Source organism: Eriocheir sinensis, chromosome 52, assembly GCF_024679095.1.
Source record: "Eriocheir sinensis breed Jianghai 21 chromosome 52, ASM2467909v1, whole genome shotgun sequence".
Lineage (NCBI taxonomy): Eukaryota > Metazoa > Arthropoda > Malacostraca > Decapoda > Varunidae > Eriocheir > Eriocheir sinensis.
The window spans coordinates 6,618,810-6,645,604 of record NC_066560.1 but is presented as its reverse complement, the minus strand read 5'-3'; the positions used below and the strand labels follow the sequence as shown (position 1 = coordinate 6,645,604).

Here is a 26,795-nt window from a genome sequence, read left to right as displayed (position 1 = left end):
AACTTCCACGACAGGTTTTTCCAACAGGCGAACTGAGATGCCGATACATTTAAGAATACGAACTTGCTATATATGTAGCCCACAGCTTGTAAAAGGTTGTTCTCGTGAGTAGTTTAGTTTGTCATCAGCGTAATGGCAAGTGGGCTGATGGCATGAACTACCTACAGGCAAGGGGGGCCGACTGAAAGGTGTGAGGGAGGGTCTGGTTTAATTAATGTAGGTAGGGTACAGAGGTGCATCATCACGGCTTTAACATGTTGGACTGTCACACTTCTCCAGCTTGTTCTCCGTTGCTACTTTTATTATTTTTTTTTACAACAAAGGAGACAGCTCAAGGGCACAAAAAAAGGAAACAATAATAAAAAAAACTGCTACTTGCTGCTCCTAAAAAGAATCCAAAGAGGTGGCCGAAAGAGAGGTCGATTTCGGAAGGAGAGGTGTCCAGATACTCTCCTCTTGAAAGAGTTCAAGTCGGAGGCAGGAGGAAATACAGATGAAGGAAGATTGTTCCAGAGTTTACCAACGTGAGGGATGAAGGAGTGAAGATGCTGGTTAACTCTTGCATAAGGGGTTTGGACAGTATAGGGATGAGCATGAGTAGAAAGTAGCGTGCAGCGGGGCCGGGGAAGGAGGGGAGGCATGCAGTTAGCAAGTTCAGAAGAGCAGTCAGCTTGAAAATATCGATAGAAGATAGAGAGGCAACATGGCGGCGGAAATTAAGAGGTAGAAGACTATCAGTAGGAGGAGGAGAGCTAATTAACTTATAGCGCAACTTTTTTATGCGCTGCAGCCACTGCTGAACTATTAAATGTGTTCTTAATGCAGTGCTGGAAAAAAGGGTGCAAAAGCTTGAGCAAATCCAAGGGAAAGGATAGAAAATAAAAGATTCAAGCAAGAAACTAAAAGAAAATATGAAAAAAGTAGTACAAGAGTGTGAGGAAAGATCAATACCTGGTAAGGCCGTTGGAAATCAAAGTGTGTCAGTCGGTCAGCAGGAGAGATGGACAAGAGGAGGACCTACGAGGCGATACAGGTCAAAAGGATGACTCGCGAACCAAGACTACCTACTGGAGGATAGAGATAGAAGGAAAGAAAAAGAGGAAAACAACAGACCAAAACAGTAAAGGTCGAACTCCATCTAGGCTTAGGTTCGAGTATATATTTTTGTACTCGATTGCAAGTATATACGATTACATTACAAGATCACGAGTCCAAGTACGAATATTTTTTACCGATTTAACCTTGAGATATTTTTCTGGAGCATATTGTAGCCTATATACCTACGTAATTTATAATATCATATAGTAGATATACTTCATAATAATGATATAGCCCAAACTAAAATCAGAATGCAACATGGATGATAAAAGGCAGGTAAAATCATAATGAAATATGGATGAAGTGTTTCCAAACCCGGTCAGGCCAGCAACTCCACAGTCCACACTTCACCTTGCACCTCCAGGCATCTACTGAATCACCTCAGCGATGGGAATTGACCACAGCTTTTGACAAGTGGCAAACTGCCTCCCCCTCTTTGCCCTTGTCACTTGACATGACCCCAGTGCCACCTCGATACCCCAGGGCCCAGCTATAGGTCACCTGCCCAAGGCCCAAGCTTAGGATACACCTTTGTTAATCCCTCACCCTGACCTCACCTTCACCCAGGCAGGTCGTAAAACACCACACCAGCCACGCGTTTGCATTTTTTTCTGTCTTATTGTCCAGGGGAAGGTACCGCCCCCTCCCTTGTTGTGCTTTCCTTCCTACCATTGTATCATTTTAGTTTCATGGTGCTACCTACACATGTACTAATAGTTGTATAATCACACTCTGTCCTGCCTGGGGGTTGGGATGGCATGTTCCTCCCTTCTCCCTAGTTGTTAACCTGCAACAATAAACTATCAATCAATCAATCAATCTTTACTCGAATGAACTCAAAAGAAGGCTACATGTAAAATTGTCGAGTACTTGAAGTCCGAGTACAAATACAAGTACAATTCCTGTGTAAGTTTTGACAAATAATACAAGTACAAGTATATGATATTGTGTAATTTAAGTACGAGAACAAGTACGAATACATCCTTAGTTGTATAATCACACTCTGTACTGCCTGGGGGTTGGGATGGCATGTTCCTCCCTTCTCCTTTGTTGTTTTACTTGCAACAATAAACTATCAATCAATCGCCCCCTCCCTTGTTGTGCTTTCCTTCCTACCATTGTATCTTTTTAATTTCATGGTGCTACCTACACATGTATTAATAGTTGTATAATCACACTCTGTCCTGCCTGGGGGTTGGGATGGCATGTTCCTCCCTTCTCCCTTGTTGTTTACCTGCAACAATAAAATATCAATCAATCAATCTTTACTCGAATGAACTCAAAAGAAGGCTACATGTAAAATTGTCGAGTACTTGAAGTCCGAGTACAAATACAAGTACAATTCCTGTGTAAGTTTTGACAAATAATACAAGTACATACGAGAACAAGTACGAATACATCCTTAGTTGTATAATCACACTCTGTACTGCCTGGGGGTTGGGATGGCATGCTCCTCCCTTCTCCTTTGTTGTTTTACTTGCAACAATAAACTATCAATCAATCAATGTATAGGTACTTGACACAAACCTGAGTGCCGTTACGAAGGCGAAACTCCCGACCGTCACAGCAGCAGGAGCAAGAGCGAGCCAAAACACTGTCCCTCAGCACGTGCAGCATGGCCACGGCGAGGGCCCATAAAACACCCACGAAGAAGAAGAAGAGGGCTGACAAACGTGGGTCCGGCAAGCGGAAAACACCGAGGAAGAGGAAGAGCCAGTCCCCTAAGACAGTGCAGGAGAAGAGCCAGGAGGTGCTGAGCATACAGGCCGTGCAGAAGGACTGGGGGCCCATCGTACACTACAGGCCCGCGGTGTCGGCCAGCTCCAGGTAGGCTGTGTGCCCTGCCCTGCCCTGCCCTGTCCTGACCTGCCCTGACCCCTGACCTGACCTGACCTGCCCTGCCCTGTCCTGTCCTGACCTGACCCCTGCCCTGCCCTGTCCTGCCCTGACCCCTGTCCTGCCCTGACCCCTGCCCTGCCCCGACCCTGCCAAGCTTGAGCATACATATGATCTTTGGCCCAGAAATCACTGTATCACTAGCAGATATCTTGCGAATGGAGTCATTGGTTTTATTTCCAATAGTGTTAGCAGCTGGAAATTAAGTTGTCGTTGAATTGTATCTGACAATAGTTAGGCAAATACATAACTGCACTAATGAACCTCACATACATTTGAAGGCAATGCCAACTAGTCAATAGCATAATTTGTAGTACTGGTTGAGAATCCCTTATCCAAAATTCCTGGGATAGAAAGTGTTGCAGATTTCGGATTTTCTTGGATTTTGGAATATGCAGGCCCTTTGGACATTTTCAAGAATATCTGTACACCACAGAGCACACAACACGCGGTAATCACAATGAGTAGTAATGAGCAAAGGTGTTACTGTGACAACTTCTGATAACAAACTAACGCATAGCAGCACCAGAGTTGCCAGGTCGTGGGCTGTCCCCGCCCAATCCCATTCCAAATGCTCCTCAAAAACCGTAGTGGAGGCAGGGAGATGTTTTTATGCCCGAGGTGTCGACACAGCAGTAGGCTTACCTGCCAAATTGGGCGGGTAAACCATAGACCAGGCAACCCTGAGGTGAACATTATAACTGTACATGGTGGAACCTTCCCATCACTTTGTGGAATTCTCCATTTGTGACGTGTTATGTCAGCATTAAAAAAAACTTTCGTATTTTGGAATTTCTTATAAAGGATTCTCAACCTGTAATATCCACTCACTGTAGTTCTAGGCATGTGCATGTATGTGTAATGTCAGTGTGGTGGTGACCTTCTTCTTGCAGGGTGGTGGCCACAGCCTCAGGACGCTCCGTCAAGGTCTTCAGCACCGCCAGTGGAAAGCTCCTGCAGGAACACTTCCACCATGATTGCAAGGTGTGTCACTTTAATATTCAATGCTAATTTTTATTCCAACTCAACAAATATTACTATTCTTTACGTGTAAATTTAGTGCATCATCCAAAGCTGTATTACGTACAGGTGGTGGGTGTCCAGAGCGCATCGGCCAAAGAGGATGAGTTTGTGTCCTGTGACGAGGGGGGAACGGTGTGCTTCTGGTCCACAGGCATAAAGAAGGAGCCAGAGGTGAGTTGCTGTGAACTACTTCTGTTAAAGTTGGTGAATGTTTATTGGTACAGAGTGCTAAGGCCTCCTTTTTGTAACTTCTGAACACTGTTTGTAGGAGCAGCATTATTAGTGGCTCTTTTGTTTTCTATTTTGTTTATGCCCCTTACTTGCTTCTTTGTCTGTAAAAAAAAAAGGAAGTATTAGCTCTGTTATTACAAGTTTGCTATAAATATGGTAACCTACTTTACACATCATAGAAGGCTTTGCAGTCCTCCATTCATTGCAAGACAAATACTAAATATGGTAACCTACTTTACACATCATAGAAGGCTTGGCAGTCCTCCATTCATTGCAAGACAAATACTAAATATGGTGACATACTTTACACATCATAAAAGGCCTTGCAGTCCTCCATTCATTGCAAGACAAATACCTTAAGAAATTAGAATACTCATATTAATTCCTCTGCACCAGATCTTCAGGCTTGGGACGTCATCTCACCGGGAGTCTGTGGTGGTGTCCTTCTCTCTGTTTGGGGAGGATCGTCAGCTGCTGGTGTTGGTGCACAATGAGGGCTTCAAGGCGGGCCACTTGCTCTGCTTCTCCACCCCGTACACCACCAACCCTCCGACCTTCCTGGCCAAGGATGTGGAGCTTGGCATCAACAAGGCAAGCTGAAGGGTGAATGGTGTTGTGGTGGTGGTGTTAGTGATAGAGTTGTGGGTTCTTGGACTGGTGATGCAAGCTGAGGAAAGGGTGGTACAGTAGACTCTTCATTTAGTGTGTTTCCATATAATGCGCCCTTGAGTTAACACCTTCACTTATGGGTTTTTATCATGGTGCAGTGGTTAGCACACTCGACTCACAACCGAGAGAGCCCGGGTTCGATTCTCGGGCGGAGTGGAAAAATTTGGGCGGCTTATCCAATACCCTACGCCCCTGTCCACCCAGCAGTGAATGGGTACCAGGTATTAATCGGGGGTTGTGTCCCGTCTCCTGGGATCTGTTTCCTTACCCTCCTGTTTCTCTCCGACTAAACGAAACTTTCCTTTCTTTTTACCTTCACTCACTAACAAAAAAATCCCACCCATCACAAATTGATCTCAATGAAATAACACCTTCATTTTGCTTGAATTTTTTTGGTACCTCTAGTGTTAAATAGAGGGTCTTCGTCTTCTTCTTTCTCTTCTTATTTGTTTAACATCCTTATATTTTCTTATAATTTTTGGCTGGATTAAATAGTGGGTCTAAGTGCATAATATCAAACAAGTAGACTGGACTTTTTTTTATAAGGAAGTGTAAGTGAATATGGTCTTCAGTGGGTCAGGCAGAATTGGATCAGCTTCATTATCTTCCAAATCCAGTTGCACATACTCAACCCTTCTAACTTTCTAACATTCCATTCTTTTATAGGTGGCTGTCTCTAGCACTGGAGAACACATTGCTTTCATCTCCAAGCACGGGCTCATCATACTCACTGGTGGCGTGTCTTGCAAGGAGAGGACTCGCCTGAGGTAAGTTCTGGGAGACAAGCTTCTGTGTTTTTTCTGTAAAGTTTAGTTTTCTTCCTCTTTTTCCAGTTTACAGGAGCAGGTTGTTTAAGATGCGGTTGGTCACCTATATTTCATGCAGTTTATGTACTACTTGTTGGTTTGTGGCTAATATCTCATCTCAACACAACTTGTAATGAAAACCCCTTACGAGATTCATATGGCAAGTCTTCCCACTCCCCCTTTTTTTTTTTTAATAATGTTCAAGCACTTCATCTTGAGAAATATTCCTCTCACTTTTCTACCTCTTCCCCTGAGAACTGATATTTTGCCTTTGCGTTTAAAAGAGGAACATTAAATAGCTTGAAGGTAGCAGATCAGTTCGTCAGTATTGATCTTTGAAGTCAGTGATATATTTTTTTTCCAACCTCATAATCATGTCTGCAAAGAGTGATGTGTGATGTAGTCTTCTTCCACCAACAATCAAGTTCTTTACTCTTGAAGGTAGCAGATCAATTTTCCAGTTTTGATCTTTGAAGTCAGTGATATATTTTTTTTCCAACCTCATAATCATGTCTGCAAAGAGTGATGCGTGATGCAGTCTTCTTCCACCAACAATCAAGTTCTTTACTCTTCTTGAAGGTAGCAGATCAATTTTCCAGTTTTGATCTTTGAAGTCGGAGATATGTTTTATTTTTTTAATTTTCCCATTGTCATAATCATGTCTAATGATTGATATGTGATGCAGTCTTCTTCCACCCACTACTAAGTTCTTTGCCCCCTCAGACACATGGTGGGGGAGCGGCCGCTGACCTGCCTGGCCTTCCACCCAACGCAGGATGTTCTGGCTTCAGGGGATGTGACGGGGCGCATCGTTCTCTGGTACAACATCACCAACACTCGGCCTGTACGCAAGGAGCTTCACTGGCACGAGATGCCCCTCGCTGACCTTACCTTCTCTGCCATGGGTCAGTACCACTACCATTCCCTATTCCCTCTGGTTCCATCACTGTTGTTTATCTCCCTCCCTCCCAGTCCCTCTTCCCTCTGGTCCCATCACTGTTATACATCTTCTGGTTCCTCTTCTTTCTAGTCCCATCACTGTTGTACCTCTTCTCCCTCCTGGTCCCATCACTGTTGTACCTCTTCTCCCTCCTGGTCCCTCTTTCCTCAGGTTCCATCACTGTTGTACCTCTTCTCCCTCCCTTCTGGTTTTACTTGTGCTCCTCCGAGGGTTGTACAATTGCTGGGAATTTTGAACTGGGAAACTCTCCATGGGAATTTTCAGGAACTTTGTGAATTGAGAAAATATGCAAGTTTGCCTATGGTGCCTTTAGGCTTTTTTTATTTTTTATTTTTTTATTTATTTATTTTTTTGTGCCTGAGGTCGATGTTGCCTCCTTAGACTTCAGTTTTATGGGGCTGTTAGCGAATGTCCATTAGCCCGGTGGTGGCGTAGGCAGTATTGTTTAAGTGACACCTATTGAGGCACATGCTGATCTGTTAACCCCCCTTTCCCAACCCTGGGGTCGCCAAGACCTCAAAATATCAAACATGGTGTTATTATATCATAAAAACACATGTACAACTAAACTAGTGGGGTCGCGGTCATGTCTAGAGGTGCATGGTTGGGGTCGCCTGAAAAAATGGTCGGGAACCACTGTGTTAGCCTAACCCAACCTAACAAAACCCCAAACAGTTACTATTGGTTGTGACTCAGAAAATTTATATAATCTTCCTTACTAATGAGACTATCTATACAACAAAGTTGGGTCATTCTTTGTTGATTTATACCTTAAGGTGCTGGCTATCATGTGTTTGAAGACACCCTAAACTTAACCTAACCTAACAAAAGCCCAAACAGTTACTATAGGTTTTGACTCAGAAAATTCATATATGCTTCCTTACTTATGAGACTATCTATATAACAAAATGAGGTCATTATTTGTTGATTTATACCTTAAGGTGCTGGCTATCATGTGTTTGAAGATACCCTAAATTTAACCTAATACAACTCCAAACAGTTTCAATAGGTCTTGACTCAGAAAATTCATATATTCTTCCTTACTAATGAGACTTTCTATACAACAAAGTGAGGTCATTCTTTGTTGATTTATACCATAAGTTGCTGACTATCATGTGTTTGAAGACACCCCAAACTTAACCTAACCTAACAAAACCCCAAACAGTTACTATAGGTCTTGACTCAGAAAGTTCATATATGCTTCCTTACTTATGAGACTTTCTATGCAACAAAGTGAGGTTATTCTTTGTTAATTTATACCATAAGGTGCTGGCTATCATGTGTTTGAAGATACCCTAAACTTAACCTAACCTAACAAAACCCCAAACAGTTATTATTGAGCTTGACTCAGAAAGTTCATATATGCTTCCTTACTAATGAGACTTTCTATACAACAAAGTGAGGTTATTCTTTGTTAATTTATACCATAAGGTGCTGGCTATCATGTGTTTGAAGATACCCTAAACTTAACCTAACCTAACAAAACCCCAAACAGTTATTATTGAGCTTGACTCAGAAAGTTCATATATGCTTCCTTACTAATGGGACCTTCTATACAACAAAGTGAGGTCATTCTTTGTTAATTTATATCATAAGGTGCTGGCTATCATGTGTTTGAAGATACCCTAAACTTAACCTAACACAACTCCAAACAGTTTCAATAGGTCTTGACTCAGAAAATTCATATATGCTTCCTTACTAATGGGACTTTCTATACAACAAAGTGAGGTTATTCTTTGTTGATTTATTCCATAAGTTGCTTGCTGTCATGTGTTTGAAGATACCCTAAACTTAACCTAACATAACCTAACAAAACCCCAAACAGTTACTATTGGTTGTGACTCGGAAAATTTATATAATCTTTCTTACTAATGAGACTTTCTATACAACAAAGTGAGGTCATTCTTTGTTAATTTATACCATAAGGTTCTGGCTATCATGTGTTTGAAGATACCCTAAACTTAACCTAACACAACTCCAAACAGTTTCAATAGGTCTTGACTCAGAAAGTTCATATATGCTTCCTTACTAACGAGACTTTCTATACAACAAAGTGAGATCATTCTTTGTTGATTTATACCATAAGTTGCTGACTATCATATGTTTGAAGATACCCCAAACTTAACCTAACAAAACCCCAAACAGATACTATAGGTCTTGACTCAGAAAGTTCATATATGCTTCCTTACTAATGAGACTTTCTATACAACAAAGTGAGGTCATTCTTTGTTAATTTATACCATAAGGTGCTGGCTATCATGTGTTTGAAGATACCCTAAACTTAACCTAACACAACTCCAAACAGTTTCAATAGGTCTTGACTCAGAAAATTCATATATGCTTCCTTACTAACGAGACTTTCTATACAACAAAGTGAGATCATTCTTTGTTGATTTATACCATAAGTTGCTGACTATCATATGTTTGAAGATACCCCAAACTTAACCTAACAAAACCCCAAACAGTTACTATAGGTCTTGACTCAGAAAGTTCATACATGCTTCCTTACTAGTGGGAGCTTCTATACAACAAAGTGAGGTCATTCTTTGTTAATTTATACCATAAGGTGCTGGCTATCATGTGTTTGAAGATACCCTAAACTTAACCTAACACAACTCCAAACAGTTTGAAAGGTCTTGACTCAGAAAATTCATATATGCTTCCTTACTAATGGGACTTTCTATACAACAAAGTGAGGTTATTCTTTGTTGATTTATTCCATAAGTTGCTTGCTGTCATGTGTTTGAAGATACCCTAAACTTAACCTAACATAACCTGACAAAACCCCAAACAGAAACTTTATATAATCTTCCTTACTAATGAGACTTTCTATTCAACAAAGTGAGGTCATTCTTTGTTAATTTATACCATAAGGTGCTGGCTATCATGTGTTTGAAGATACCCTAAACTTAACCTAACACAACTCCAAACAGTTTGAAAGGTCTTGACTCAGAAAATTCATATATGCTTCCTTACTAATGGGACTTTCTATACAACAAAGTGAGGTTATTCTTTGTTGATTTATTCCATAAGTTGCTTGCTGTCATGTGTTTGAAGATACCCTAAACTTAACCTAACATAACCTAACAAAACCCCAAACAGTTACTATTGGTTGTGACTCAGAAAAAAATTATATAATCTTCCTTACTAATGAGACTTTCTATACAACAAAGTGAGGTCATTCTTTGCTCATTTATACCATAAGGTGCTGGCTATCATGTGTTTGAAGATACCCTAAACTTAACCTAACACAACTCCAAACAGTTTCAATAGGTCTTGACTCAGAAAGTTCATATATGCTTCCTTACTAACGAGACTTTCTATACAACAAAGTGAGATCATTCTTTGTTGATTTATACCATAAGTTGCTGACTATCATATGTTTGAAGATACCCCAAACTTAACCTAACTTAACCTAACAAAACCCCAAACAGTTACTATAGGTCTTGACTCAGAAAGTTCATATATGCTTCCTTACTAATGGGAGCTTCTATACAACAAAGTGAGGTTATTCTTTGTTGATTTATTCCATAAGTTGCTTGCTGTCATGTGTTTGAAGATACCCTAAACTTAACCTAACATAACCTAACAAAACCCCAAACAGTTACTATAGGTCTTGACTCAGAAAATTCATATATTCTTCCTTACTAATGAGACTTTTTATACAACAAAGTGAGGTCATTCTTTGTTGATTTATACCATAAGCTGCTGACTATCATGTGTTTGAAGACACCCCAAACTTAACCTAACCTAACAAAACCCCAAACAGTTACTATAGGTCTTGACTCAGAAACTTCATATATGCTTCCTTACTAATGAGACTTTCTATGCAACAAAGTGAGGTTATTCTTTGTTAATTTATACCATAAGGTGCTGGCTATCATGTGTTTGAAGATACCCTAAACTTAACCTAACCTAACAAAACCCCAAACAGTTATTATTGAGCTTGACTAAGAAAATTCATATATGCTTCCTTACTAATGAGCCTTTCTATACAACAAAGTGAGGTTATTCTTTGTTAATTTATACCATAAGGTGTTGGCTATCATGTGTTTGAAGATACCCTAAACATAGACTTCACAATCTCTTGACGGGAAACGGGGCGCGGGGCCGATTCGCAGGGGGCCGATTTTCAAAAATTTAAAATTTAAATATTTTCAAAACCAAAGCAGCTAGCGACCTGAAACTAAAACAGGCACCTCCCTTAGGCATATATGAGTCTCCATGAGCAGCGGTATCAAAAAATTCAAAGTCGTTCCCTAATAAAATCCCGATTAATTGTTTTTTATATAAGTATAACAAAACTTAAAAAGGCTATAAAATCCTCAGATTTTACGCTAGATGCACAAACATCACCAAATGCAGAGATAATCACTTATATTTTCAGAATCAATAGCAATATTTAGCATATCTTATAAGTTTTTGCCCGAAATAGCTACTTATTTTTTTTTATTTAGTGCAATTTTTTACGTAAGTTTTTAACATCTAATAAATCACTTAATTTTCACATTAGAAACTTAATACTTGAGGAAAGCATGCAGAAACATCTTAATTTTACTCAACAAAAGCAAAATATTCATTTTTCTATATACAATCACAACTTATTTTGGTTGAATTCAGATGTCACTATTGCCGCAGCACGTCTTGCCGGCTATCTGGCCCTCGTCACTGAACAATCACTTTAGCCTTTTGGCCTATGACTTGTGGGCCACGGTCAGTTTCCTGGACTTGTACACGTCCCTGTTCCTCGCCGTCTCCTTCCTGCCCTCCTCGATACTGCTCCTCTTCCTGCCGGTCGGCTGCTTCAAGGCCTTGTTCTTCCTCGCTTCTGAGGTCACGTCCTTGGAGAAATTAGCACCGAAACAGTTGAAGAGGGACCTGCTGATGTGCGGCAAGATGGTGTTGGCCAGGTTGTGCCCCTCCTGGCACCTGTACCCCTGCAAGGTCGGGTCTGAGGCCGCCAGGAACTCCAGGAGGTGCCTGAACCCGTCCTGTGGCGCATGGCAAGGAGAGGAACCTCAACCTGCGCTCCTTCTTGTCCTCCTGCATCAGGGAGTCCCACAGCGACATCCCGAAGGGCGCCATGTGGGCCATTGGGAGAGATGGCCTTCAGGACCGCCCGGCCCGTCTCCAGCTCTCCCTGTCGACCAGCTCGACCAGGGCGCCGAACATCACAGAGGGCGGTCGCCCTCGAGCTCCACGGTCTTCATCTCCTCCTGCTGGGCAAGCTCCTGCTTGCAGCACTCGCCACAGAGGAGTTGGCCTGGACCTTCCTGGCCAGGTAGCCGGCGAAGTTGCCGATCGCGGCGAGGAGCAACTCGTCCGTCGGCGGGTCCGGCTGGTCGCCGGCCAGCTCCCTGGCAAGCTGGGCCAAGATCACCTCGTCCTCCTTCTCCTCTGCCTTGGCCCGGTCCAGGTCGGCCTGCACGTCCCGGGAAGAACCGACGAGCTTCAGCAAATGCAGGCGCTGGGCCAACCTGTTGCTCACCATGAAGTTCTGCACGCCGTCCAGTTGTGGGGAAGGGTACAGAGACGATGAATAACTGTAGGTCCTTTACTTGGAGAGTAAACAGAGGCAGGACAGCGATAATCCTTTACAGAGGGAAGTGCCTAGCTGACTGCGTGCCTAAGCGAAGTTAGGCGGCAGGGAACTGAGCTGAGTTGCCATGTAGGCACTAACTAAACGTACATTTCTTGTTTCCTAATACGTAAAACTGTGGACTTCACTATCCTACAGTTATCATTCATTTTACGTAAAGATTTCAACCTAAAGTTACGCAAATTTGCCATTTTTTACACAACGTTTTCAAAGTGCACGCATGGTGCTATTTTATATAAGTTACCTTGAATCCTCGACCAAATCACTCTAGAGACACTCCTGCCTGCTTGTATGCACTAAAACTTGAAGATTTCGTCCTGTTTCCACTTAAATTCGGAGTAAGAACGCAGAGTGTGTTTGAGTTGTCGCAGTGAAAGTCGCCATAACAATCGGCCCCTTACGCGAAGCCAGCGCGCCAAGACTGAAGAGATTTCCCGTCAACTAGTTGTGAAGTCTATGCCCTAAACTTAACCTAACACAACTCCAAACAGTTTCAATAGGTCTTGACTCAGAAAGTTCATATATGCTTCCTTACTAACGAGACTTTCTATACAACAAAGTGAGATCATTCCTTGTTGATTTATACCATAAGTTGCTGACTATCATATGTTTGAAGATACCCCAAACTTAACCTAACAAAACCCCAAACAGTTACTATGGGTCTTGACTCAGAAAGTTCATATATGCTTCCTTACTAATGGGACCTTCTATACAACAAAGTGAGGTCATTCTTTGTTAATTTATATCATAAGGTGCTGGCTATCATGCGTTTGAAGATACCCTAAACTTAACCTAACACAACTCCAAACAGTTTCAATAGGTCTTGACTCAGAAAATTCATATATGCTTCCTTACTAATGGGAGTTTCTATACAACAAAGTGAGGATATTCTTTGTTGATTTATTCCATAAGTTGCTTGCTGTCATGTGTGTGAAGATACCCTAAACTTAACCTAATATAACCTTACAAAACCCCAAACAGTTACTATTGGTTTTGACTCAGAAAATTTATATAATCTTCCTTACTAATGAGACTTTCTATACAACACAGTGAGGTCATTCTTTGTTAATTTATACCATAAGGTGCTAGCTATCATGTGTTGGAAGATACCCTAAACTTAACCTAACACAACTCCAAACAGTTTCAATAGGTCTTGACTCAGAAAATTCATATATGCTTCCTTACTAATGGGACTTTCTATATAACAAAGTGAGGTTATTCTTTGTTGATTTATTCCATAAGTTGCTTGCTGTCATGTGTTTGAAGATACCCTAAACTTAACCTAACAAAACCCCAAACAGTTACTATTGGTTGTGACTCAGAAAATTTATATAATATTCCTTACTAATGAGACTTTCTATACAACAAAGTGAGGTCATTCTTTGTTAAATTATACCATAAGGTGCTGGCTATCATGTGTTTGAAGGTACCCTAAACTTAACCTAACACAACTCCAAACAGTTTCAATAGGTCTTGACTCAGAAAATTCATATATGCTTCCATACTAACGAGACTTTCTATACAACAAAGTGAGATAATTCTTTGTTGATTTATACCATAAGTTGCTGACTATCATATGTTTGAAGATACCCCAGACTTAACCTAACTTAACCTAACAAAACCCCAAACAGTTACTATAGGTCTTGACTCAGAAAGTTCATATATGCTTCCTTACTAATGGGACCTTCTATACAACAAAGTGAGGTCATTCTTTGTTAATTTATATCATAAGGTGCTGGCTATCATGTGTTTGAAGATACTCTAAACTTAACCTAACACAACTCCAAACAGTTTCAATAGGTCTTGACTCAGAAAATTCATATATGCTTCCTTACTAATGGGACTTACTATACAACAAAGTGAGGTTATTCTTTGTTGATTTATACCATAAGTTGCTTGCTGTCATGTGTTTGAAGATACCCTAAACTTAACCTAACATAACCTATCAAAACCCCAAACAGTTACTATAGGTCTTGACTCAGAAAGTTCATTTATGCTTCCTTACTAATGGGACTTTCTATACAACAAAGTGAGGTCATTGTTTGTTAATTTATACCATAAGGTGCTGGCTATCATGTGTTTGAAGATACCCTAAACTTAACCTAACACAACTCCAAACAGTTTCAATAGGTCTTGACTCAGAAAATTCATATATGCTTCCTTACTAATGGGACTTTCTATACAACAAAGTGAGGTTATTCTTTGTTGATTTATTCCATAAGTTGCTTGCTGTCATGTGTTTGAAGATACCCTAAACTTAACCTAACATAACCTAACAAAACCCCAAACAGTTACTATTGGTTGTGACTCAGAAAATTTATATAATCTTCCTTACTAATGAGACTTTCTATACAACACAGTGAGGTCATTCTTTGTTAATTTATACCATAAGGTGCTGGCTATCATGTGTTTGAAGATACCCTAAACTTAACCTAACACAACTCCAAACAGTTTCAATAGGTCTTGACTCAGAAAATTCATATATGCTTCCTTACTAACGAGACTTTCTATACAACAAAGTGAGATCATTCTTTGTTGATTTATACCATAAGTTGCTTGCTGTCATGTGTTTGAAGATACCCTAAACTTAACCTAACATAACCTAACAAAACCCCAAACAGTTACTATAGGTCTTGACTCAGAAAGTTCATTTATGCTTCCTTACTAATGGGACTTTCTATACAACAAAGTGAGGTCATTCTTTGTTAATTTATACCATAAGGTGCTGGCTATCATGTGTTTGAAGATATCCTAAACTTAACCTAACCTAACAAAACCCCAAATAGTTATTATTGGTCTTGACTCAGGAAATTCATATATGCTTCCTTGCTAATGAGACTTTCTATACAACAAAGTGAGGTTATTCTTTGTTGATTTATTCCACAAGTTGCTTGCTGTCATGTGTTTGAAGAAACCCTAAACTTAACCTAACCTAACAAAATCACAAAAAATTACCATGTCTTGACTGAGAAAAATCATATATGCTTCCCTACTGACGGAGTGAGCTCATTCTTTGTTATTTTGTGCCATAAGCTGTTGCCTGTTATGTGTTTGAAGATGCCCTAAACTTAACCTAACCTAACAAAACCGAAAAAAGCTACCATACATCTTAACTCAGAAAAATCATCTTTTCTTCCTTACAAAATGAGACTTTATAATTATAAAACAGTGAAGGCTTTCTTTGTTAATTTATGCTATAGGTGTTTGGATATCATGTGTCCCGGAAAAGTTTCTATTTTTCCGAGAACTTTCCCACCCTTTGCAACCCTAGCTCCTCCCCTTCTTTTCTCTGGTTCCCTGGTCTTGCAAATTCGAAGATGCCTTGCTCTTTCCTCATCATATAGTAGCTTTGCTCCTTTGCTCTCCATTTTTTTCAAGAAGAATATAGGAAGTAAAAATATATCAGCTGTGTATTCCATTTGAGACACACAAGAATGTAAGGAAACTACAATAGGCTTACACATGACAGCTTCTGAGGGTGGGTTATTCATCAACTCCCTTTCTCATTCATAGATTTAACTTTCATTCAGAACTTTAAATTGTGTTGGCATTAACTGTGCACAACAAAACATTCCCTGCAACTCAAGGAAAACCCAGATGACAACTAATTTAATGGCTTTCATCTCAGGCAATGAATTGTACAGCGGTGGGGCGGAGAACGTGCTGGTCAAGTGGCAGCTCACCTCGCAGCGGCAGTACTTCTTGCCGCGCCTCGGCCTGCCCATCAGGTTCATCAGCACCGACACCAAGAACAACCTCCTCATCACTGCCCACATCGACAATGGTGGGTGTCGGGTGGAGAGGGTCTGTGTGGGGTGGGGAGGGGCTGTTGATATGGTGTGTGTGCTGGTTTGGGAAGGGCTGTGGGTGTGGTGTTGAAGGCTTGTGTGAGTGTGGATGTGAATGGTGTGTTTTAGGGGAGTTGGTGTGTGTGTTGTGGTTTAGGAGAGTATCTGGCTAGGCATTCTGTGTGTGTGGACGTGTGTGCATGCTAAAGATCACCTCATTAGCACTGTCCGTACACAGCAGGCTTTTTATATATTTTTTATTTATTTATTTATTCATTTATTTATTTGATTCAATTTTATTTATTTATTTATTTGATTTATTTATTTATTTATTTATTTATTTTTATTTATTTATTTATTTTTTTTCCTGATCTGCCTCCCTTGTAAAAAAAAATAATGTACCCCATAACTTTGTATTACCCGCCCAACACTACTCATCCCTTCCCTCATCCTCCCCTGCAGCCCTGTCCATCATCTCTGCCAGGGACTTTAAGAAGCAGGGCATCATCCAGGGGCTGTCCATGAACACCGAGAGCGAGGACTCCTTCGTGGCCGGCCTCTGCTACGACAGCCGCACCCGCTCCCTCATCCTCAATGGCAGGACGGGGCACGTGCAGTTCTACGACCCTCACAACAACCGCCAACTCCACCATGTAAGCCTTTCATATGAGACCTTCCCTGGTGGGTGACAAACCAGGTCCTTCGCTCTGCTTCTTGATCTTTTAGCCTCACCGCATTCCCCTCCTACGACCCTCACCACAGCCGCCAACTCCACCATGTAAGCCTTTCATATGAGACCTTCCGTGGTGGGTGATAAACCAGGTCCTTCACTCTGCTTCTTGATCTTTTGGCTTCACCGCATTCCCCTCGCTCTCGTTCTCCTTCTCTTTCATCACTTTCATTTTCTCTTTCTTGGTGTCTCAAATGTTTAGGGGCTTCTGAGCAGGCAGTGTATAGTGTCTGCAATCTTTCTTCTCTACCTGTTTCGTCTCTTCTAATAATAACAAAAAGATGGATGAGAATAAGAATAATAAAGTGCAATGTAAAAGGGGTGACCTGCCATTTTTATAGTTTTGAGCAAATCATGTTTTAAAGTGACTGCCAGGCTCTACACACCCCACACCAGTTTAGTTTAACAAAAGAATCATGCAACTTTAGGCCTTAGAATCACTCGCTTTATGGTTGCTTTTTCCATAACTTGCTTCGCCACACCATGCAACAAGTCACACCACATACCGTACCATACCACATACCATACCACACCCAGCCACACCTTCACACATACCATAAAGGAGTCAGAGTCGGAGATATATTTACCAACTCCAACTGGCCAAAAGTACATGACTCCGGCAACTCAGACTGCGACACCTCACCCCTCATTATTAATATGGCCCGTAGACTTCTTCACCCTGCCCCCTCACCCCCTTCTCCCTCTCTCTACAGCTGGACATAACACTGAGCAACTACTACAGTCAGGAGCGTCACCAGCGCATCCAGAACACTGAGGTGGAGCACGTGGCTCTCTCCAAGGACGGGCTGAAGATGGCTACGGCTGAATACAGGCACGACCTCGAGGCCTCAGTGGAGATACGACTCAAGTTCTGGCACTTCAAGGAGGAGGATCAGAGGTGAGGGTGTTGAGAGGAGGAACAGAGAGGGGAATGAGGAGTAGGTGAGAAGTAGAGAAAGGAAGGAAAGGAGGGAGGGAAAGAGGAATAAGGAGTGTAGAGAAAATGGGAGAAGGGTAGAGAGTGAAAGGAAAGGAAATGTAAAGGAGTGAAAAGAACAGAAGGGTAGGAAGTCTGACAAAGGGAGTGAAAGGAAAGAAAAAAGAAGGGAGGGAAAGAGAAATAAGGAGTGTAGAGAAAAGAACAGAAGGGGAAGGAGTCAGAAATTGGAAGTGAATGGAATGGAACAGAAGGAAAGGAACTGAAGGGGAAGGAACAGGAGAAGGAAAGGGAGATAAGGGAACATAACAGACAAGGGGTGAAGGGAAAGGAAGGGAAAGGAACAGAAGATTAAGAGTGAGAGGAAAGGAATAGGAGCAAAGGAACAGTAGAAAAAGAGGTAATGAAGGGAAAGGAACAGGAGAAAAAAAAGATAAGGGAGAGGAACAGAAGGAAAGGGAATAAGAAATCAGCGAAGAGACAAATTTTAATACTACTAGTGGAAAATCATGTTCTATCCACAAAACTCTCATGCTATTATTAACGCAAAGATACACAGAGACAAAAAAACTACAAGAGATCAAGTTACAACTACCATTACCACTACCATAACATTCAACCATCCTAACGACATGTCTGCCTTCATAGCTGGTACCTCAACACCTCAGTGGACCTCCCCCACCAGAAGCGAGTCAACGGCATCACCTTCCAGCCCTCCCACCCCCCCGGACAGCTGGCGCCTCTATGCGTGTCCTGCGGCGAGGACGGGAAGTTCAAGGTCTGGGAGGAGGGGGATGCGACAGATATCTATGGTGAGGATGGGTGATTGTCTGTGCCTTTGTGGATGTGGATATGAGTTCCGAGTTGTATGATGGGATGCTGATGGGAGCTTTCTGTGTTTCTTTTTCTCTGTATTTCTTTGTTTATTTGATAGCTATGGTGAAGCCTTGAATGTGCCTGTGCCTTTGTAGATGTAGATTTGGATGCAGAGTTTCAGCCTTTGTGTTGATGGGGTGTGTTTCTTTTTCTCTGTCTTTCTTTGTTTGAGTTTCACACACATACACTGCATTTTCTTCTCTTCTATCAACATTATCTTAGTTTTCTTTCTTTTCTATTTACAAGGCAAACATTCTCTCACTTTTTGGATGCTGTTTATATATGTGCAAAAATAACTCCTTGGATGGTTGTTGGTGGAGCTGTATTACTGAATCTTTTTTTATCCATTCTCTGTGTGAAAGAATAAGATTGTAGACTTTCATTTATTTATTTATTTATTTATTTTTTACCTTTTCTATCCTCTGTGTGGAAGAATGACCGTAGATATTTTTATTAATTTTTTTACCTCATTTGTGGAGTAGCGTCACACTAGGTTATATTTATGTCTCGTACTTTTGGAATGTCGATGCCTTGTGTGTGTAGATCATCCTTCATCCGTGCTTCTCGTGCAGGGACCAAGAGTGAGTGGATGAGCACCAGTGTTGTCTTTGCTTATTCAATTTCCTTTCTTGTCTATAAAGTATCAAGTATATTTTTGCCTTTCATGCTGTCAATTATATCAAGTTTAGTGTTTTAAAGGAGAGAAAGGGAGTGAGGGGTGAAATATGTATCATTAAGTTTCCCTTCCTTCTTATAGTTCTCATTTCCACCCATAATAGTACTTTGTCTTCGCTTATTCAGTTTAATTCGCTCCACATGTATTCCATTTAACTAACTCACAATGGCACATACAGTGTTTATATACATCAGAGAAACTGCAAAAATGTGTAGGCTCTTGTGTGTAGGTCCTCCCTCATCCGTGATTCTCGTACAGTGACCAAGAGTGTGGATGAGCACTGGCGTTGGGCTCTACCGCCATTTAACTAACTCACAATGGCACATTCGGTTTTTATATACATCAGAGAAACTGCAAAAATGTGTAGGTTCTTGTGTGTAGGTCCTCCCTCATCCGTGATTCTCGTGCAGGGCCCAAGAGTGTGTGGATGAGCACCAGTATTGGGTTCTACTGCCATTTAACTAGCTCACAATGGCACATACGGTGTTTATATACATCAGAGAAACTGCAAAAATGTGTAGGTTCTTGTGTGTAGGTCCTCCCTCATCCGTGATTCTCGTACAGGGACCAAGAGTGTGTGGATGATGACCGGCGTTGGGTTCTACCGCCACCTCCCCGCCACCACCGTCAGGATCTCCCCGGATGGCTCCCTCCTGGCGGCCGGCTTCGACAACATCCTCACCATCTGGATCCCGGAGTCCTGCCAGCTCAAGGGAACACTCTCGCAGCCATACCTCACCGAGAGACTAGAGTAAGCTTCTTTTTTTTTACTTTTTCTTCTTCATCTTTTATTTATTCCTCATTCGAGCCTGTCATACCCTCAGTAGGTCAGTTTTTCATCAGATCGACTCTAACATGTGTATATGTAGCTAAAGAAAGTAGAGCAAAAAAAATAGTAAGCTTGAACCCTTGTTGTCAATCACTTTCTTCATAGTCCTTTTCCCTAGTGGCCTTTTTCTCTGTTTCTGTTGCTAGCTATATATATTTTTGTTTCCATTGCTATATATATTTTTTTATATTTCTGTTGCTATATTTTGATTTTTAGGCTGTTCCCATTGTTATATTTAGTTAATTTGGATATCTATTTTTGGGTTATTGTTTCCTGGTTTTTCAACCTGGTTGCAGCGACGGGCCAAATTTGTGCCATGATTTAAACCCCCCAAAATAGATGATACATAATCTGATCACAAATGCTTTGATTATATATTATGAAATGGTTTGTGTGAGGGGTGATTTTTTCTCATTTTTCTTGCTTGGGGGGACCATTAAGAAACATGATCCCCGCTGCTACTGGGTTAATAATCAGCTGATAAACTTTAGTAAGCTCACTCCTCTTTACCACCACCATCACTACCACTATCATCACCTTACAGGCAAGTGGAGTTTGGGAACAGCGAGGGGTGTTGGTCGATGGCGGTGACTCGCACGCGTCACTGGGTGTGTACGTGGGACCTCTTCACCTGCACCCTCTCCTGGCGGGTCAGCACCACCTCCACCTGCCTGGCTGTCGACCCGCTCTCCCCCTACATGGCTGTGTTCTCCGAGGCAGGGTCAGGTCAGTGTCCAGGGAGGGTGATAGGTGGTGGGCTGTTTGTGTGTGCTTGTTCTCCGAGGTGCGGTCAGATCAGTGTCCAGGGAGGGTGATAGGTGGTGGGCTGTTTGTGTGTGCTTGTTCTCAGAGGTGCGGTCAGATCAGTGTCCAGGGAGGGTGATAGGTGGTGGGCTGTTTGTGTGTGCTTGTTCTCCGAGGTGCGGTCAGATCAGTGTCCAGGGAGGGTGATAGGTGGTGGGCTGTTTGTGTGTGCTTGTTCTCAGAGGTGCGGTCAGATCAGTGTCCAGGGAGGGTGATAGGTGGCGGGCTGTTTGTGTGTGCTTGTTCTCAGAGGTGGGGTCAGATCAGTGTCCAGGGAGGGTGATAGGTGGTGGGCTGTTTGTGTGTGTTTTTGTAGTGGACTGTGTGTGTTTCCGTAGTGGATTGTATGTTTCCACACTCCACATTTCTCTCACATCTCCATATATCATCTCTCTATCGGCATTCATTTCCTCTTCCCAGTCTCTCATCCATTTTGAAGTGTCTATTCATGTTTTTTCTTCCATTTTTTTAGTCACTCATATTTATAGTTGTTCTCCCATCTCCCACACTCCACATCTCAGTCCATATCTTTATCATCTCTTCAGCCACATTCATCTTTCCTTCCCACCTTCTCATCTATATTGACATTTTTATTTATGTTTTCCTTCTTCTATTTCTTGAAGTCACTCACTCATAGTTGTCTTCCCATCTTCTACACTCCACATCTCCCTCTCACTCCCTACATTTATCATTTCTGTTTATCCACACTCTTTATCCCTTCCCAGCCTCTCGTCCTTCATCTCTGCTCTCCATTCATTACCTCCTCATCTCACATCCTCTCACCCTCACTATTCACAACACACTTCATCCCTTCCCACCCTGTCACCCATATTGAAGTGTCTATTTATGGTTTTGTTGTTGTTTTTCCATTTCTTAAGTCACTCATATTTATTGTTGTATGCCTATGTTTCACACCTTGCATCTCCCTATCACCTACATCTATTCTATTCACATGCATCACCCCTTCCCAGCCCTTCATCTCAGCTCTCCTCCCTTGCCCCTTCAGTGTATGTGTTTGAGCCCCAGAGCAGCGAGTTGGTGGCGAGTCAGAATGGCATCAGCAAGTCTCAGGCCACCTCAGCAGTGTTCGTGCCCCGCCTCAGGGACTCAAACTCCTGCACCGTGTGGAACGAGAAGAGCTCCCTCATGTACATCACCAAGGACCAGGTGGGTTAGGTTCTTTTCTCTCTGTGTAGCTTGTGTTCTGTTTTATCATCTTTCCTTTCCTTCTTTCTTGTATGTGTTCTTTGTCTTTAAATTTGTCTGTGTTTTATCTATGTAACTTTTTTTTTTTTCATATGTTCTTGTCTTTTTTTTTGCATGTGTGTGTGTGTGTGTGTGTCAGGTCTCTTTTTTTTATTTTTTGTGTTTTTATTTTCTTGTGTTTTCTTGTGATTTCTATTTTTTGTGTATTTTTGCTAACTTCTTTTTTTCACTTTTTGTATGCGTTTGTTTTTCTCTTCATCTGTTTTTCCTCACCACCACCACCACCATCATCATCATCATTATCATCATCACCATCATCATCATTATCATATTACCACCCTCATCATTACCATCACCACCACCACCACCACCAGTCACCCACAACAAAGTCATGTATACATCCCCGTCTGTGACCCATTCTCAGAAGCTTCCATGCGTAAACTGACCAACCTCTTACCGACTCCTGATATTCTTGCGTCTCTACTCCAACCCCCAGACTCTTCAGGAGGTGGAAGTGACGGCAGACCTCGACACAGCCAATGACAAGATAGCCGGGCGGGTGAGGCAGCTGGTGCACCACTCCGAGGCCGGCGTCGCCCCCACACCCTTCGCCGCCCTCATAGCCAAGACGCGCACCACCGTCGCCCCCAAGGAGGAGGTGGGGCCGGTGGGATCAGCGGCGCATGGGGTGCAGGTGGAGAAGGCAGCAGCTCTTATACAGCAGGTGAGTGAGGGCAGGGGAGGAGAGGTTCAGAGGGAGAGAGAGAAAAGGGGAGGTGTAAGAAATGTTTTATCCAGTTTCCCCTCTAATATTTTCCTTTCATTTTTATCCATAATAGTAATTTGTCTTTGCTTATTCAATTCCCTTTGTTGTCTATAAAGTATCATGTATATTTTGGCTTTTCATGCTGTCAATTATATCAAGATTGGTGTTTTAAAGGAGAGAAACGGAGTGAGGGGTGAAATATGTATCATTAAGTTTCCCTTCCTTCTTATAGTTCTCATTTCCACCCATAATAGTACTTTGTCTGCTTATTCAGTTTAATTCACTCCACACACATTCATATTCCATTGTCAATTATAAAGTCTCAAGTATCTTTTTGCTCTTATGCTTGCAAGTTTCAAAGGAGCACCCAGCAAACTTTACTTAATATCCTGACTACAGAATGCTTATGTGTTGTTGTTTTGTGTGTGTGTGCAGGTGTTGAGTGAGGTGCGTGTGTACAGGATGGACTCCTTCGCCGCCCTCACCTCAGAGTTCTGCAAGATGGTCATTCCGGAGGCTGTGACCAGGTGAGGAGGAGGAGAGGAAGAGGAGGGGGAGGATGCTAGTGAGGCTGCCTTGTGTCTTGAAGTGTTTATTTACATTTTTTCTCTTTACATTGGCATTCATATTCATAGTTATTTTCCTGTATTTCTCATTTACATTTAGGATTTTTTATGACCATTATGAGATATGAACTTGGGTAGGCCATATCATCTGTAGAACTGATAACAGATGGACAACCAAAGTAACAGTGGCAACCCAGTACTAGACATGAACTCAGGGCAACCAAAGAACCAGGTGGGGAGGTGATATTAGAGGATTCCCAGAGCAGGATGGAGCACACCAACATCAGACAGACAGGTGAAGAATGTCAGAAAAAAGCTTACATTGGCAACCAGAGAACCAGGTGAGGAGGTGATATTAGAGCATTTGCTGGACCATGATGGAGTACACTAACATAAGACAAGAGAGAGAGAAAGGTGGAGAATGTCAGGAAAAGCCTTTGTCCTGTAGTGACTCAGGGCAGACAGAGAACCAGGTGGGGAGGTGATATAAGAGGATTCCCAGACCATGATGGAGTACACTAACATCAGACAAGACAGACGTAGAGAATATCAGAAAAAGGTAAACAGTGGCAACCCAGTAATTATAGGACTCAGGGCAACCAGAGAACTGGATGGGGAGGTGATATTAGAGCATTCCCAGAGCAGGATGGAATGCACCAACTTCAGACAGAGGTGAGGAACGTTGAAAAAAAGCTAACAGTGGCAACCCGATATTTATAGGACTCAGGGCAGACAGAGAACCTGGTGGGGCAGTATTTATAGAAAAGCCTTTGTCCTGTGTGACTGAAAAAGATAATGATGATTTTTTAATATAGGCTTAATTTTCACATATCATTTAGAAGCCTTTATTTCTCTTCAACCTGTCATTAGTTAAATCAATACTCAGGATACCGATGCCAGATTATTGTACTCAAAGCATAGTATTTACCGGTTTCTGATGCCTAACTATTGCCAAGAAACTTCAGGATCTATCTCTTTTAACGATAACTATAAACGAGTTTCGTTAGTGGAGCCCAGAAGACAGTTTTGGGGTAGGAAGTTGGGAAATATAAGCGGCTGAGTACGACAATCTGGCAGCGTTGACCAGGATGTTGTCAGTATCTAACCTCCCATTTTTTTTGCCCAAAGCGAGGAGAAGCAGAAGGAAGTCGAAATGGACCTGCAGATGAAGTTAAGAGAAAAGACCGAGAAGAAGAAGAGGAAGAAGCTGGTGAAGGAGAAGAAGAACGAGCTGGATAGAGTTATGCAGAGTGACTTCAGTGACCTCATGCGTGAACTGTCCTTGTGACCCGGGTAGGTGGGATATGGGAGTGGCCTGTAGGTTGTTATGCTCAGTGAATTGGGCTGTTAACCATTCCAATTAGTACTCGCCCAAGGAAAAAATTACTAAGTATTTGGTATAATTGAGCTGAAGCATAAAATTAAAAGTTGTCTATAAGTAATGAATGTTGACTTCTTTATTTTTGTTCCTCACTCACATTTCCAGAGTACTTTCTTTTCTTTGGTGTAAGTACTGATTGGTGTGGTGTATGCAAATAGGTGAAAATACCCCAATTAGACCATCATTATCTATCTGTTGTATGAGATGTGTGGGTGTGGGTGTGTTTTGCTGTTGTGGCAGAGATATAAAGAGATGAATGGGAAAGGTGTTTGTGTATGTTGATATAGTGTGTTTGTGTGTGTGTGTGTGAGAGAGAGAGAATCAGACAAGTTTGTTTTGAATTAGTGTGAGATGTTTTATCATACACATTGCTAGGCTGAGAAAGGGTGTACCTGTTGACCAGTGCAAATGGGTGATATGTGAAGTAAAAGTTTTTAGGCAAAGTGAAAACCTCAAGGCAAAAAGTAACAGAGAATCAGCAATAAAAGCATTTGTGGATAGTGCTGAATATCTGTTGAAAGTCCCTGTAAAGAATTGTTATTTTTTAAGAATCTTTACTGGATAAAATGAGACTTACAAAGACTAATGTTTCTGTCCCTCCCACTGTATGTTTAAAGTGTTTGTTTAGCGTTCAGCAGCGTGTAAGCAAGGAGGAAGGGAATCAAGACAGGCTCAGGTGTCATCCTCTTATATAATTTTCCTGCCGTACCTGTTTGGCCACACCTGCCTGGCACACACAAGAGCTAGTTTTAAGTTTTAACTGCGTCTGACATCCAAGAATTTAACGTTTATCAAGGCATTAATTCAACGTTTATAATCATCCTGCTTTACCTCTCTGGCACACACAAGAGCTAGTTTTAAGTTTTTACTGCGTTCGACATCAAAGAATTTAACGTTTATCAAGGCATTAATTCAACGTTTATAATCATCCTGCTTTACCTCTCTGGCACACATGACAGCTTATTTTAAATCCTTTGTGCATTTGACACCGAAGAAGTTGATGTTCATGCAAGTCATTTATTCAAGTCTTCATTGTCTGACATTTTGCATTCCATCAGACACTTTACCATCATGACCCTGATTTTTGGCCCCAGGTTAGGCTGAAAGAGTTCAAGGACATGACCTACCACCACCACCACAAACAACAAACATTCATTCAGACAGACAGTTCTTAGGAAGCAACAATAAAGAAAAAAGATTGGAGTTGGCGAGGGAAAGGTATGGCAGTGGAATGGATCAGCCAGTACAGACATTCATTATTCAGACTGTTGCCTCAGCTTCAGCCTTTGACGTAGGTAAGGGTCGCAACTCTTGTCTTCACTCGTCATGTCTTTCTTTCTTTCCCACTGTTGAACCTTCTCTTCTTTTTTTTTTTACAATTGATTAACAAAAATGAGTGATAGCCCATTATTATTTATTTTATCTTTTCCACTAATTCACTTCCTGTTTTTCTTACCATTGATTAACAAAAATTACTTATGTCTGACAGCCCATTCTATTATCATGTTATTTTAAATGTTGTGCCATCCTTCCTCCTCACTGTTGTACCTTCTCTACCACTACACTTCCTCATCTTTTTTAACAATTGATTAACAAAATTTACTTGTATGTCTGATACCCCATTCCATTACTGTGTCATTTTAGCTCTCTGGGTTCAGTATTGTTGACTCTTTTATTGGCCTTCCTTTAACTGTGTGCCATCACCTTGTAAGCAGTTTCATGCAGTATTATACACGTGAATGACAGTTTTGCAGGTAAATCCAGGTTTGTGTGATAGTTTAACATGCGTGATGGGCGGCAGGTGGCCAGGAGAGGGAGAGTGAGGGGAGGGCAGGGTGAGTCTGACCAGAGTACACATATCCAATGACTAGCACTCCTGTCAAAGCTTATCTCGAGCAGCTGGTGCACCCGGGCGAGCTAGTCACCAGTAACCTTGTGTGAGTGTCCCTGTCT

General features: G+C 41.7%; 1 protein-coding gene across 1 annotated transcript; it reads left to right on the top strand.

Annotated features, from left to right (window-relative positions):
• Positions 1 to 2,634: 2,634 nt before the first annotated feature.
• Positions 2,635 to 25,424, top strand: LOC126982989 (WD repeat-containing protein 75-like). The gene is made up of 16 exons (XM_050835381.1): positions 2,635 to 2,925; positions 3,888 to 3,978; positions 4,084 to 4,188; positions 4,645 to 4,839; positions 5,584 to 5,684; positions 6,447 to 6,628; positions 15,912 to 16,067; positions 16,534 to 16,724; positions 17,515 to 17,699; positions 18,387 to 18,550; positions 19,855 to 20,041; positions 20,664 to 20,845; positions 21,930 to 22,090; positions 22,626 to 22,853; positions 23,331 to 23,422; positions 24,590 to 25,424. The coding sequence occupies exons 1-16, from the start codon at positions 2,714 to 2,716 to the stop codon at positions 24,747 to 24,749; spliced, it is 2,592 nt and encodes an 863-aa protein (XP_050691338.1). The 5' UTR covers positions 2,635 to 2,713; the 3' UTR covers positions 24,750 to 25,424.
• Positions 25,425 to 26,795: the final 1,371 nt, after the last annotated feature.